The sequence below is a fragment of the Neoarius graeffei genome, chromosome 10 (genome assembly GCF_027579695.1).
Source record: "Neoarius graeffei isolate fNeoGra1 chromosome 10, fNeoGra1.pri, whole genome shotgun sequence".
NCBI classification, from domain to species: Eukaryota; Metazoa; Chordata; class Actinopteri; order Siluriformes; family Ariidae; genus Neoarius; species Neoarius graeffei.
The window spans coordinates 59,823,064-59,836,674 of NC_083578.1; the positions used below are offsets into that span (position 1 = coordinate 59,823,064).

General features: G+C 40.9%; 1 protein-coding gene and 1 non-coding gene across 2 annotated transcripts in view; both read left to right on the forward strand.

Annotated features, from left to right (window-relative positions):
- The first annotated feature begins 1,112 nt into the window (after nucleotides 1–1,112).
- Nucleotides 1,113–1,184, forward strand: trnah-gug (transfer RNA histidin (anticodon GUG)). Its single transcript has one exon. It is a non-coding gene; the product is annotated as a tRNA-His (tRNA).
- A 714-nt stretch (nucleotides 1,185–1,898) lies between these two features.
- The window catches only part of tbc1d25 (TBC1 domain family, member 25), a 32,480-nt gene continuing 20,767 nt past the window's right edge, over nucleotides 1,899–13,611 (forward strand). The window contains exon 1 of the mRNA XM_060931986.1: nucleotides 1,899–2,073. Coding sequence (XP_060787969.1) covers nucleotides 2,026–2,073 — 48 coding nt within the window. The 5' untranslated portion in view covers nucleotides 1,899–2,025. The remainder of the gene's footprint in view (nucleotides 2,074–13,611) is intronic.

Consider the following 13,611-nt stretch of genomic DNA (forward strand, 5'->3'; position numbering starts at 1 on the left):
CTGCCGCTCACGCAACACACAGGCATAGTTAGAAAGTCAGGATGCACTGGTTTACACTTTACACACACACACACACACACGTAGCCCAGCCTCTCGCTATGGTTAACAGTTGGAACACTAGTTCCTGGTGATGGCAGTGAGGGAGGTGAAATAACATGTATACACACTACCGTTCAAAAGTTTGGGGTCACCCAGACAATTTTGTGTTTTCCATGAAAAGTCACACTTTTATTTACCACCATAAGTTGTAAAATGAATAGAAAATATAGTCAAGACATTTTTTCCGGCCATTTTGAGCATTTAATCGACCCCACAAATGTGATGCTCCAGAAACTCAATCTGCTCAAAGGAAGGTCAGTTTTATAAAAACCAGACATTTGCAGCTAGAATAGTCATTTACCACATTAGCAATGTATAGAGTGGATTTCTGATTGGTTTAAAATGATCTTCATTGAAAAGAACAGTGCTTTTCTTTCAAAAATAAGGACATTTCAAAGTGACCCCAAACTTTTGAACGGTTGTGTATATATATATATATATATATATATATATATATATATATATATATATATATATATATATATATAAAATGGAATCATTTGCTGACAGCTGAGTCCCCCCCAGTTCAAAAATCCTATCTGCGCCCCTGTTTCCTGACATCCATCTGCAGAGGTAATTCAGTAATGTTTAGTGGTATAGGACACACAGCTTCACTTACAAATACGTATATACTTTTGCTGCGTGAACTTGCGTGACGTCACTGTACCTTCCTTCTTCAATTTCGCGCACTTGGCTGCCTGCGCGTTCCCGACATTCACATGGACGCGCACAGACACGCAGAATGTGCGCCTTATGTTTAGGCACAGAAAGTTGCCGACGTTGAAGCAGAAAAACATCCATTCTATTTCTGATATTATCGATCTAAATCAACCATCGGCTATTTTCAGGGTATACTGTCTTTATTATTAAGCTCAAGGGCCATCCATCTACAATAATGTGATCTATATGTTTTATATACGTATGTGTGTGTGTATATATATATATAGAGCGTGCGTTCCTACATCTTCCCCTTTCACACACACTGCAGGAGTAAGTTGTATGGCAGGTAGCTCGCCGTGATCGTATAGTGGTTAGTACTCTGCGTTGTGGCCGCAGCAACCCCGGTTCGAATCCGGGTCACGGCAATAAAATAAGCTGTACGTTTTCATTCCTCTCTCACTTGATTTCTTTTTTTGGTCTTACCTTGACCATCCTTTCTATTGTCATGTTTATGCAGAAAAAAAGGTAATTTGTTGTGCAGCGTTAAGATTTACTGAGACTATGAATTATTAGGCTACTTTTGGCATTTGATATTTTTTCACGTCAACAAATTTTGGTGCAGGCTGTTAATTGACCTTTTTAACTAAAACTAGCAACACGCATGAATAACTTTGTCAAATAATCATTTTAAAATGTTTCATTGAAATCCTTCAAATGTGAAATTCTTATATTGTTTTCAGTCCTGGTGCTGTAAGCCCACTCCCAGTGGAATGAATAAAACTGCTTTGAAATGTGATGATGATTTGATTGATGATATATTTTTTTTTGACCGCAGCGATCAAATTACGTCAGATACACATGACGTCATATCCTGTTAAACGGAGCGGTACTGCTGACGCCAAAGGCTGCGGGAACAAACAAAGAGCCAGGCGTGAAGAAATGTAACACAGGGTCAGCGTTTTAATTTAAAAAAAAAACTATTTGTAACAGAGGTTTAAAAAAAAGATTCGTTCTCAGTTACATAGGCGTTTGTTTTATATTTGATGCTAAATATTAAGATTCTAAACTCGTTATTTTCGAGCACCAGCTTTTATTTTGAAATCTGGTCATTTCGTTTGGTTCTTTGAGGATTTTCTCCTGGATCTGTCAGCGGTCCGCTGGACTACCGCGCAGCATCCGGGCTGTTATTTAACCCAATTTTGAGTTTCTTTGCTCGATGGAGGCTCGGAATTCCTGAAAGGGATTTTCAGAGTGAACTACCCCAGCATGTCGGCCGAGGAAGAGGAGAGGGGGGTAGTTCGAGTCAAAGTCAAGGTGAGAAATTGTGGGGAAGCAGCGGGTGGGAGTCTGACATAAACACACACAGAGAACAATAACAGCTGATGCTAACGGGAATAAGAGCTCCGTGTAATCTCCCTCCGAGGACACTGAGACGCCTCACACCGGGTCCGTTTGGTCAAATTCTACTGAAATGTGAGCGGAAAAGGACATTGGAGTTAAAAATATCTTTTTGCTAGCTGGCTGGGTCTTTTCATGGCATTGTAAATGCTTTATACCATCCCGACTGCTGCTCTTACAGGTTATTAAAGCTTGTTTTGACATGTTGTTGTAATATTATTAGCGTCTTTTTGTCTTGAACAGTCTGTTTGTTTATACTCATCAGCGTAGTGTTAAGTTTAGGGTTGTTTTACAATCAGGGTACAAAGTTTGTGTCACAGGGGTCCAAAATTCAAATTGATTCAAACTGGTTCTTGTACCAGTGTTTAAGTGAAGGACAAGTTAAAGAATAGATTTCAGGTAATTTTTTGACATGTGTGTCTGGTAGTTTTGTGTAATCTGCTATAAGATAAAGAAAAGTAGCAAAAAATGTTATCAAAGACTCCTTGTCAAAAATGAAGAGATTCTCGGAGAGGACTTTTTTTTTTTTTTTGACAATTCAGAATCCACTACTTCCATAGTGCTTTTAAATACAAGGCTGTAAGCTTTGTGTTAGTTGTCTCTAATATTTATGTCCCAATATCTTGACCACATTTTAGGATGAAAATAATCATTTTAGATATGTTATTTTATATTGAAAAATTAGCTGTCTCGGAGAGGACTTTTTTTTTTTTTTTGGACACAATTACATAATTTGATCAAAATAGTCTGAAAACTTACTGGCATTCAACATTAAACCTTAACTATGTTTCCAATGATATGGAACCAAATATTTGTTTTATGGTATAAAGAATGATTTAAAGGAACAGTCCACCGTACTTCCATAATGAAATATGCTCTTATCTGAATTGAGACGAGCTGCTCCGTACCTCTCCGAGCTTTGCGCGACCTCCCAGTCAGTCAGACGCAGTCAGACGCGCTGTCACTCCTGTTAGCAATGTAGCTAGGCTCAGCATGGCCAATGGTATTTTTTGGGGCTGTAGTTAGATACGACCAAATTCTTCCGCGTTTTTCCTGTTTACATAGGTTTATATGACCAGTGATATGAAACAAGTTCAGTTACACAAATTGAAACGTAGCGATTTTCTATGCTATGGAAAGTCCGCACTATAATGACAGGCGTACTAACACCTTCTGCGCGCTTCGGCAGCGCGTTGATATCTGAGCTCCGTATCAATGCGCTGCCGAAGCGCGCAGAAGGTGTTAGTACGCCTGTCATTATAGTGCGGACTTTCCATAGCATAGAAAATCGCTACGTTTCAATTTGTGTAACTGAACTTGTTTCATATCACTGGTCATATAAACCTATGTAAACAGGAAAAACGCGGAAGAATTTGGTCGCATCTAACTACAGCCCCAAAAAATACCATTGGCCATGCTGAGCCTAGCTACATTGCTAACAGAAGTGACAGCGCGTCTGACTGCGTCTGACTGACTGGGAGGTCGCGCAAAGCTCGGAGAGGTACGGAGCAGCTCGTCTCAATTCAGATAAGAGCATATTTCATTATGGAAGTACGGTGGACTGTTCCTTTAAGTGCATCCCTTTTGGAGCTACCTGTGGTCAAAAAAGCACTTTTTCTAAATGACACGAGTAATTTTGCTAAATATGACACACATTGCCATACATTCACCAAAAATAACGTTATCACCAATTTTTTTTTTTGCATGGTAAATAGAGCTATCACAGGGCTACAATAAACACCCAAGTTTATTTAGTCAAGCCTTTTGATATTGAAGATAATAAGTGTTAAATGTGATTTTTAGCTTGCGTACCCTGATTGTAAAACAACCCTTTAACGAAATGTAGATACCTTTTCCTTCAGTTAGGGTTGTTTTACCATGTGCAACATTTAAAAAAAAAAAAGCCTTTAAAGTTGGAGTATTGGATTGTTTTTGCCATATTGTAGTGTTTGACTGTACTTTTCTCCAAGGCTAGTTTTGGTAATCTGAGAGGCAGTGGACAGACCGAGGGCTCGGGTTTGTAGCTGGATGTCAGACCTGCAAGTGGCTCCCTGGGTGAATATTTGACCTGAATGTTGCTTGTATGATCAGAAGAACAAATGCACATGTTGTTGTGTTAATTTCATTTCTGTTTGCAAACCGAGTCAGCTTGTGGGTATTTTCCAACATCTCTGACTAAAGCAATGTCTGATAGGGACATGACCCGGTGTGGATGTTCAGGGATTTTTGTGCTACCTCTTTGCTTGATTGATGGAGGCATTCTCAACTAGGAAAAGTGTGCAAGTTCAGACCATTTTGCAAATTGCAGTGAAATTGTCTTGTTTGATAGATACTGTGCTCCAGTCACTGTATAGCACACTATTTTCAGTGTGTTAATTAGTTGTGGTGTCTGAAAACAGAGCATGGGGAGAGTGTTGTCTGCCACACATCACATCACATCACAGCTGCCATTTGGCTGCAGGCATGAGGAATTTAAAACCGCAGGCCATAAATGGCTCAAATTAGTTGGATTCTTCCTGTTCAGTTTTTCTGAAATTTTATGGTTATTTTACATCTAGACAAATTAGAGCAGCGGCTACAATTATCAACACCTTAAAGCACATATTCTGGACCAACTTCGTTTTTTTTTTAATGAAAGTATGTCCCTTTACACACATCCACAAGGGTAATTTTGCACAAGGCCATCTGTCTACAGCAGAAAAAAATAAAATAACAAAACGCGTCTGGAAAAGTCCCAAGGGAGTCTGGAGCCAGATTCGTGACGTCACCTGTGGAAGCGCCAGTAGGCTGCGCGAGCTTTGCATGGTTTCAGTGCACAGCCTGTGTAGACCAAGCGCTCCCATTTCTCTCTCATTGTCCGGTCTTTTGGGAAACGATGAGTACTAATCCCATCAAGATTGGTGTTGCTACACCCTCCTACGATACATCTGTTAACCATTTTAATTACGCAATAACGTTGAAGAAATTTGCAGAAAACCACCAGGTCGTTTTCTCATAAACAAACCAGCGCTGACGTAGGATTCAGAGGGAGGCGTCCCGCACGCAACATCACAAAAATAAATGTTTCCCGGGAAATCCAAATGCCAAGTTTTTTCAGAGGCGGACCAATTCGCCTCAAATGGCTTGATTTCAACTGAATTTTTCTGGTATTGCGCAAGGTAAAAAAAAATTGCAGAGAATGCAGAATGTTACAGATATTTGAACAAAGTGTAATATAAAATAGGAGAATTACATCGATCTTGCTCCTGAATTTACCCGTGATATGCACTTTAATGATCTTGGCTGTTGCAGAAGTAGAAAAGACTTTCAGTACGTAAATTGTGCATGAATAGTTACTCAAACTTACACTGGGAGGGGGGAAAAGATGATTTCCGATTACTTGGCGTATCAGATCACATGACACCGTTCCGAAATTATTGACACATTTGTCCACAGTTCTCGACCCCATTCCACAATTATCGACACCCAGATGATTATTTCTAAAAAATAATCGGTATGTGGTATTAAGTTAACAAAACATTAGTTTTTATTTAAAATTTGTTTTACACAGACTTATACTGAGTACAAATATCTTTTATATAAATATGTCGGTGTTTACGTAAATGAGGAAGTAATTCTAATGTTTATAAACAAATGAACTGATAATATTTAACCTGTCAGAAAACCTTTTTGGCCCACTTTCTAAGTATTTTCATGGATCACATTTTGTTATTTATTCGTTGTTGTTTGTATTAATGTCTAGTTTTGTAGTTTATCAGTAAATCTCAACAGGGAATTGGTATTGTAACCACATGAACATCCAGGTCAAAGGTCACATGTCATTCCTCAAACCAAAATATAAAAGGTCCACTGATATTGTAATATGTGGTAGATATTTACAACAAACTGCAAAAATGTTTTCTGAATGGAATAGAAAAATCTGAATATGTCAAGCATGTAATTTTTTTTTTTTTTTATACGCTGGGAATTTAATTCTGGTCTGATTCTATTTATTGCAGTCGGATTCCAAATACTCTATAAACATTCCATTCTGTTATGAATCAGGAAAAAAATATTATAAATCACAGCACTTTTTTTTTTTAAGTACTTCATCTACTTCAACAAAGATCGATCCATAACAGTTGTAAATGCCACTTAATTCCACAGGGTGTCGATAATGGTGGACACTGATGAAAGTGATCACTATTATCGACACCTCACGTGACTTCTCAGACGCGCGTTTAGATACAAAATGCCGACTGTCAAATGAAAGAGTAAGAAACAAAGTAGGTTTCAACAAGGAGATCAGGAAATATTGGTGAATTTGATCAGTAAAAACATGTCCATGATCTTTCCACCATGCTTACCTGTGATGATAACATCCGGGTTTTCATCAAATTGCTGATCATGCTAAAAAGATTCCATCTCGGGTAACGAGCTGTGTCATCGGACGACAAGGTCAAAGGGCGAGGGGGGGGGGCTTCCGGTTGATTAATTAACCAATAATTGCTGTAACTGAAACTCACCTTTTTTGTAAAATTGTTTTTTATTGGTAAATCTGAAAAGGTGTCTAATTATGGACTGTCGATAATTGTAACTGCTGCTCTATATGCTATGCACTTCACTATTAACAGTGTGAATGGTAAATGCTTTGGAAAATTAATATAGCTTGGTTGATGTTTGGAGATTGGCAAGCATTAAATTCTTGGTGCCCTGGGCAAAAATGGGCAAGTTTTACACCTCCGTGAACTTGGCGCACCATATGATGAGAAAGTAAATAAAAATATTTCGATATGTTTGTGCAGGCAAAATAAAAATTTGTGCTCAAACAATTTTAGAGAATATTAACCGTTAAATGTTTTAATGATCTAGCACCCCGTTAACACCCAAATGACTCCAAACATGTCTGATTCATTTGTGCACCTTTGTATGCACAAAATAAACACGTGCTTCATTAATGGGGTGCTGAGTGATTTCACGCATCAGGAAAACAACACTGAATAACTTCAGAAATCAGGAAGCACATATGTATATTTTGTGTGCACAAACAATTCAGACATGTTTGGATTCATTTGGGCATGAATCAGAATTAAGTTTATTGCCAAGTCTGTTCTCACATACAAGGGATTTGCTTTGGTGATCGGGGCTTGAACAGTGAAGATAGAAGAATTAAAAAAAAAAAAAAGACAAAAGTAGTTATTTAAAAAAAAAAAGGCTCTCCATCCAGCCATTATTTGTAACCACTTATCCTGTGCAGGGTCGTGGGCAAGCTGGAGCCGATCCCAGCTGACTATGGGTGAGAGGCGTGGTACACTCTGGACAAGTCGCCAGATCATTGCAGGGCTGACACAATCATTCACACTCATATTCACACCTACGGTCAATGACTCGAACCCATAATTATGTCATCGCTTGTTTACCGCAATGCATTATGGGTGATACCCGGGGTCAGCGCCACCATATTGTTTACTTTCATTGTTGTTAAACACTGCATTGTTCTGTCTAACTGGTTTTAACCGTGCCTAAAGTGAATTGCTGTGTGCCTTAAGGCCAATTTATGCTGACAACCCAGTCCTCGCAGATGGCGTCGCAGATGGCATCTGCGTATCCCCCCCCCCCCCTTCGCAGACGCTCTGCGCGCACCTCCCAAAAATTGTGACCACCGCAGAAGCCTCGCAGACAGCGTCGCAGACAAGAGGGCTCTGATTGGTCCACTCTACATCCGCTGTACACGCACTTCCGCTTCCCTACTTTCCCGGTTTGGTTTGTTTTCACGACCGGCATTTTTAAAAACACGAGCGAAGATGGAGCAGCACGAAGAGCAGTTGATCGAGGAAGTGAGGAAGTACGTACATCTATACGACTCCAGTTCTAGTCATTATAAGTAACCGGAGGATAAAACACTCCACTAACCACACCCACCAACTACTCCTAGCGATTTCGCGACTTCGCGCCCCCTTGCGTTGTGGCGGTGAATAACATCGCGCACGCCTATTACTCCCTGCTCAACGATAAATTACAACTGTCTGCGAAAAGCTATCTGCGAAAGCCTTGTCGCAAGAGCATGCAGAGGCCCTTACTGTGTCTCCACAAGAAAGAGAACACCTAATCTGAGCTTTTATCAGCTGCCAGTCGAGAAGAAAGAAATGGATAAGTTTAATCCGCAACGAAAACCTTCGAACTGAATTGAAATGGAAAAGTGTTTGTAGTTTACATTTCTCTGGTGGGAAAAAGACGTACTTAAACTGTGGCCCAGCAGTATTCCCATGGTCTGAGGAATGGCCTTCGGTTATAGATGATTATAACAATCGACACGGTTCATCCTCTGAAACTAGCGATATTCCAAAGCCTGTAAAACAAAGAAGCATTCTTCGGCCTTTGCCTCTCAACGTGCTGAAGCACTCGGCAGCCGAACGAGCCTGTCGGACCGAAACTCCCAAACCACCAAGGGTTCTCCTTCAGGTATGTATAATGTTCAGTGTACCTCGCTAGCGGCATTTATTAACTTGTCACCATCTGGGTCACATACGTAGCGACTTAATCCGCTGTTTAAGTCTTTCACTCTAAAATACACCAAAAATTAAATTCAACCCATGTTCAACAAATAAATCCAGATTAGACTTACAAGATAGGTTATTTCTTAAGATTTGACTAGATGTAGTAAAATGTTTCAAAATTAGGAATGAAGTTATTTAGCATACAAATTATTTAGGCGGCACAGTGGTGTAGTGGTTAGCGCTGTCGCCTCACAGCAAGAAGGTCCGGGTTCGAGCCCCGTGGCTGGCGAGGGCCTTTCTGTGCAGAGTTGGCATGTTCTCCCCATTAGAGGTCTGCGCGGGTCGGATTTTTCAGTCCTGTGCCCGCATTGTGCAGTCCCGCTCCCGCCCGCAAAGAATTATGATTTTTCAGTCCCGCGCCCGCAAATAATTATGATTTTCAGTCCCGCTCCCGCCCGCGCCTGCCATATTTTGTCCCGCTCCTGCCTGCAAATCCCACATGATGCAGACGTTCGCATTATTTCTCAGGAAAGTTCTTGTCTTGACACAGCGTGATGGTGCCCCGCCCCTTACTTTGAGTGGATTTGAGCATAAATATCTACAGCTCACGTTCACGTTTGTTATTATTTACCTCGTTTCTGAATTCGGAATGTTGAAATAGCAGCATGTAGACCTAATAATAATTATTTAAGTAGGCTAATCATTTAAGTATGAGCTCTCCCGTGGTGCGTTTCCTATGAATAATTAGTGTGAAAGGAGAGATGGATCGCACTCTTGAACTTATTCTTTTAGTTACATTTCTTTTCAGTTGTTTTTAGCAGCAGAAGGAGACAAAAGTTTCGGCTGTTGCCTTCGTCGGTGTCTCTAATAATAATAATAATAATAATAATAAAAAAACAATAAAAAAAGACAGGCGAGCACGTAATTCCAAGTGGAAATTTGGTATATTTATTGTTCAGCCATACAAAACATTAGGCTAACCCAGTTTACATTTGTAAAGCATTTCTAACTAAAATGTCCGATTTCAGGACTCTTGACTTTTTAACGGTAAATGTACCTCTTTTTAAAGCAGCACTTACTTTTGAAGCACTGTGAGCTTCAGTAGAGGAGCTCTGCTCTTCTGCCATGATCGGAGATCTCAAACAAGGAAGAGGAAAGGAATCGGAAACGTACGAGAGATATTTATCCTCTCCTGGATCAGAATCAGAATTCTGATGACCAGCTCATCTAAGGTGTCATTGAGGCATCATGTTAGTGTGGGTCACTGGAGGCTGAGTGTGAACGGCGAGTCATTAGAGTGATCAAAGGATTTCCCGTTAGGGTGATCAATGGCAAATTTAAGATGCCATTCCTCACTCAATCTGGCAATCTGACTCTCTCTGCAAATTTAGGCCAAGTTTACATTAGACCGTATCTGTCTCGTTTTCTTCGCGGATGCACTGTCCGTTTGCATTAAAACGCCGGGAAACGGGAATCCGCCAGGGTCCACGTATTCAATCCAGATCGTGTCTGGTCCGGTGCTGTGTAAACATTGAGGATACGCGGATACGCTGTGCTGAGCTCTAGCTGGCATCGTCATTAGACAATGTCACTGTGACATCCACCTTCCTGATTTGCTGGCGTTGGTCATGTGACGCGACTGCTGAAAAACGGCGCGGACTTCCGCCTTGTATCACCTTTCATTAAAGAGTATAAAAGTATGAAAATACTGCAAATACTGATGCAAATACTGCCCATTGTGTAGTTATGATTGTCTTTAGGCTTGCCATCCTTCCACTTGCAAGTGGTAAGTGACGCGCATGCCCGACATGCACTGAGATCACACACACAGCGGCTCAGTCCCAAATCACTGCTTGTGCACTTCACTCGCGCGCTCTGTGAGCTGCACAGGGCCGGAGCGCGCACCCTCCAGAGGGCACTCGCTGTTCAGGGCGGAGTGATTTGGAGCGCAGGATGCCTGCGGAGCCGAGCATATCCGTGTATTGGCGTTGCTGTGTGCACGCAAATCGTTTTAAAAACGTTAATCTGATGATCCGCTGATACGGTCTAATGTAAACACCACCTTAGGCATCTTAAAATGTTTTTATTAATGCCAAATAAAATATCCAGCACAAATTATATATGATAGACATAAATTAATAATTTATAAATTTTATTTTAAACACGTTTTTAGTTAGCGGGACTGCAGCTTATCACCGCTCCCGCCCGCATATGTCCGCTCGCGCCCGCATATGTGCACTCCTGCTCCCGCCCGCGCCCACAATGAGCTTTCAAAATTTGTCCCATGCCGCACTGCTTTGCGGCGGGTCCCGCGAGTCCCACGGGACTCCCGCGGGAGTGCAGGGCTCTACTTCCCATGTCTGTGTGGGTTTCCTCTGGGTGCTCCGGTTTCCCCCACAGTCCAAAGACATGCAGGTTAGGTTAACTGGTGACTCTAAATTGACCGTAGGTGTGAGTGTGAATGGTTGTCTGTGTCTATGTGTCAGCCCTGTGACGACCTGGCGACTTGTCCAGGGTGTACCCCGCCTTTCGCCCGTAGTCAGCTGGGATAGGCTCCAGCTTGCCTGCGACCCTGTAGAAGGATAAAGCGGCTAGAGATGATATGAGATGAGACAAATTATTTTTGTTCACACATTTTCGTTGATTAGGCCGATAAAGTTTTGCTATACCTGGCCGCAGGACCTGGCAGTCGGCCTAACATGAACGTAACTTCGCCATGAACACTATAAACATTACAGCCAATTTCAGAGAGACTACATACAATTCCCGATATTCAGGTAGATTTGCTTTCTCAATAAAGTTTAGCTGGTGCAATATACGTCCTCAGAAATTCTGACATTTGATGTTGTTGTACAGTGTGGTAGACTCGGTCTAGACTCTTACCTTCTCACCAAGCTTGATTTGGATTCAGATTTTCCTGCTGTAAACCCTCGACATGTTTTCCACCTCTTTAAATCACCAATTTCACTGTCTTCTACAATGGAGCATGGCAAAATCGTTCCGTTCACATCACTCTTACCACACATGCAAACTCCTCACCTTTCGGCGAAATTCGCCGTTTTGGTCCCAAAATAGGTCACTTGTGTGAATCGTGTAGATCCGAAGAGTTTTTTTTTGGGGGGGGTAGGCAGGCTACAACGCTATTGTTGCCAAACATTTCACTTACAAGGTTACAGCCAATCAAGATAAACAGTTACTAACACACTTCTTTTCCATTGGAGTTCTGATCAGCTGGTGCACAACCCACTGCTGGTTGCCAGTCCTCGCTTACGAATATTCCACAGATTCAGACCGCAAAGTCACCTTTTTATAGAGAGATCTGGCAACCTCATCTCGCGACTGAATCTGAATACCAATGGAACAGTTTCCAGCGCGCTCGGGGGTGAATAACCATGGGCGGATCTACCGGGGTGGCATATGCCACTCTAAAAGAAAGCCTTGCCACCCCTGCTGCTACCCCAGTTGGCAGCGACGAATTCAAAGAAAAATTACGGCCAATTTGACATTTACGTGCGTGAATTTCCAATGTCTGACTGCGGCGAATGCAGCACGAGAGAGATAACGCCAGAGATTGGTTGCTTTGGAAAATTGAGAGGCGCGAAGCGAGGGAGCCAGGAGTCGCGAGGAAAGGAGACACGGGAGGAAAGGGGTAAAAGCTGATTAACTATCTATCAAAAAATGAAATTATAATGAATGAACAGTGCTAGTATAGTTGCGATGCTGATTTTGAGAGGATAAAAATCAGGTTGGAGAAGGTTATTTAGCTAACTATACATGTAAGGCAAAAAAAAAGTGTGTTTCCGGTAACCCGACCGATCGAGAATTTCCGCGTCGAAATTGCCGACCGTAAAGTTTTTATTACAAATTTCCCTCGATATTTTAGTGTAAGTGGCGTTAGTTTGTCATAATTTTTTTGTTTCAACGCATTCAAGTTGTGAAAGAAACGATAAAAAGTAAAATGTTTTGCCACTTCTATCAGCCCTCCTGGCTGTAATGCAAATTGCTTCCTCTTCAGTATACAAGTGCACTTCCATGGCAGGGAAAAACACTACATTTTGCCGCCTATGTAGTCCCCTATTTATATAAATAGAAGTCATTCAGGATTCAGCCATGTTTTTGCTCCGTGTTTTTGCTCGACCCAAGTTCTACAGTAGGCGAGGCCGTCTGCTTTTAATGGAAGTAGCCTAGCCTAGGACGTTAAACCATATTTTCACGTTATTTCTTGATAAGGTGTTTTCACATTATCACATGAAAATATCATGAAATTACGTGTTGTTATTACATGATAAATATATTGTAAAAACGTGATAACTCTGTTAACAATATCTTTTCACGTAATTACTTGAGTCTAAGCCAATTTTTTTTTTTGAGTGTGGCAGCAATACGCTTCCGCAGATCATAACTCGAACTCTTGCGATATTTTTTTTATTCGTTTAAAGATTTAAAACACTTATTTTATTATGATGTGTGGTATAAAGGATTCTGTGCCAAAATACTATTTTGTAAGATGTTTACTTGTGTTAATTTTTTCAAACAAAATAAAACAAATTAAGAAAAAAAAATTTCCTACCTACCGACCTTATTTTAGTATTTCATGTTACCTGAAACACACTTTTTTTTTTTTTTTTTTTTTGGCCTAATGTTAGCTAGGTCTGACATTAGTTTTGTGTAAAGTCGGCCACAAAAGTTAATACTGATTCACCGTCTGTGAAGGAAAACATTGCTATTGGCTGAAGCTTATGATTCAAATATTGAGGATCTTAAACATGAGTTACATCAGACGAGGAGAGTACTAGACAGAAAAAAGGGGGAACAGGAGAGTCCTACCACTCTCATGGAGTTCACTGTTTTTGGACCCATACCAAGATGATGATGATGTTGTTTTTTTTTGAGTTGTTCAGGTTGTGTAAAATAGCGGTTGTCTTGCCTGTGAGCATCCTGTGAACAAAGTTTTTCATCTCTCAGGCTCATAAAGACT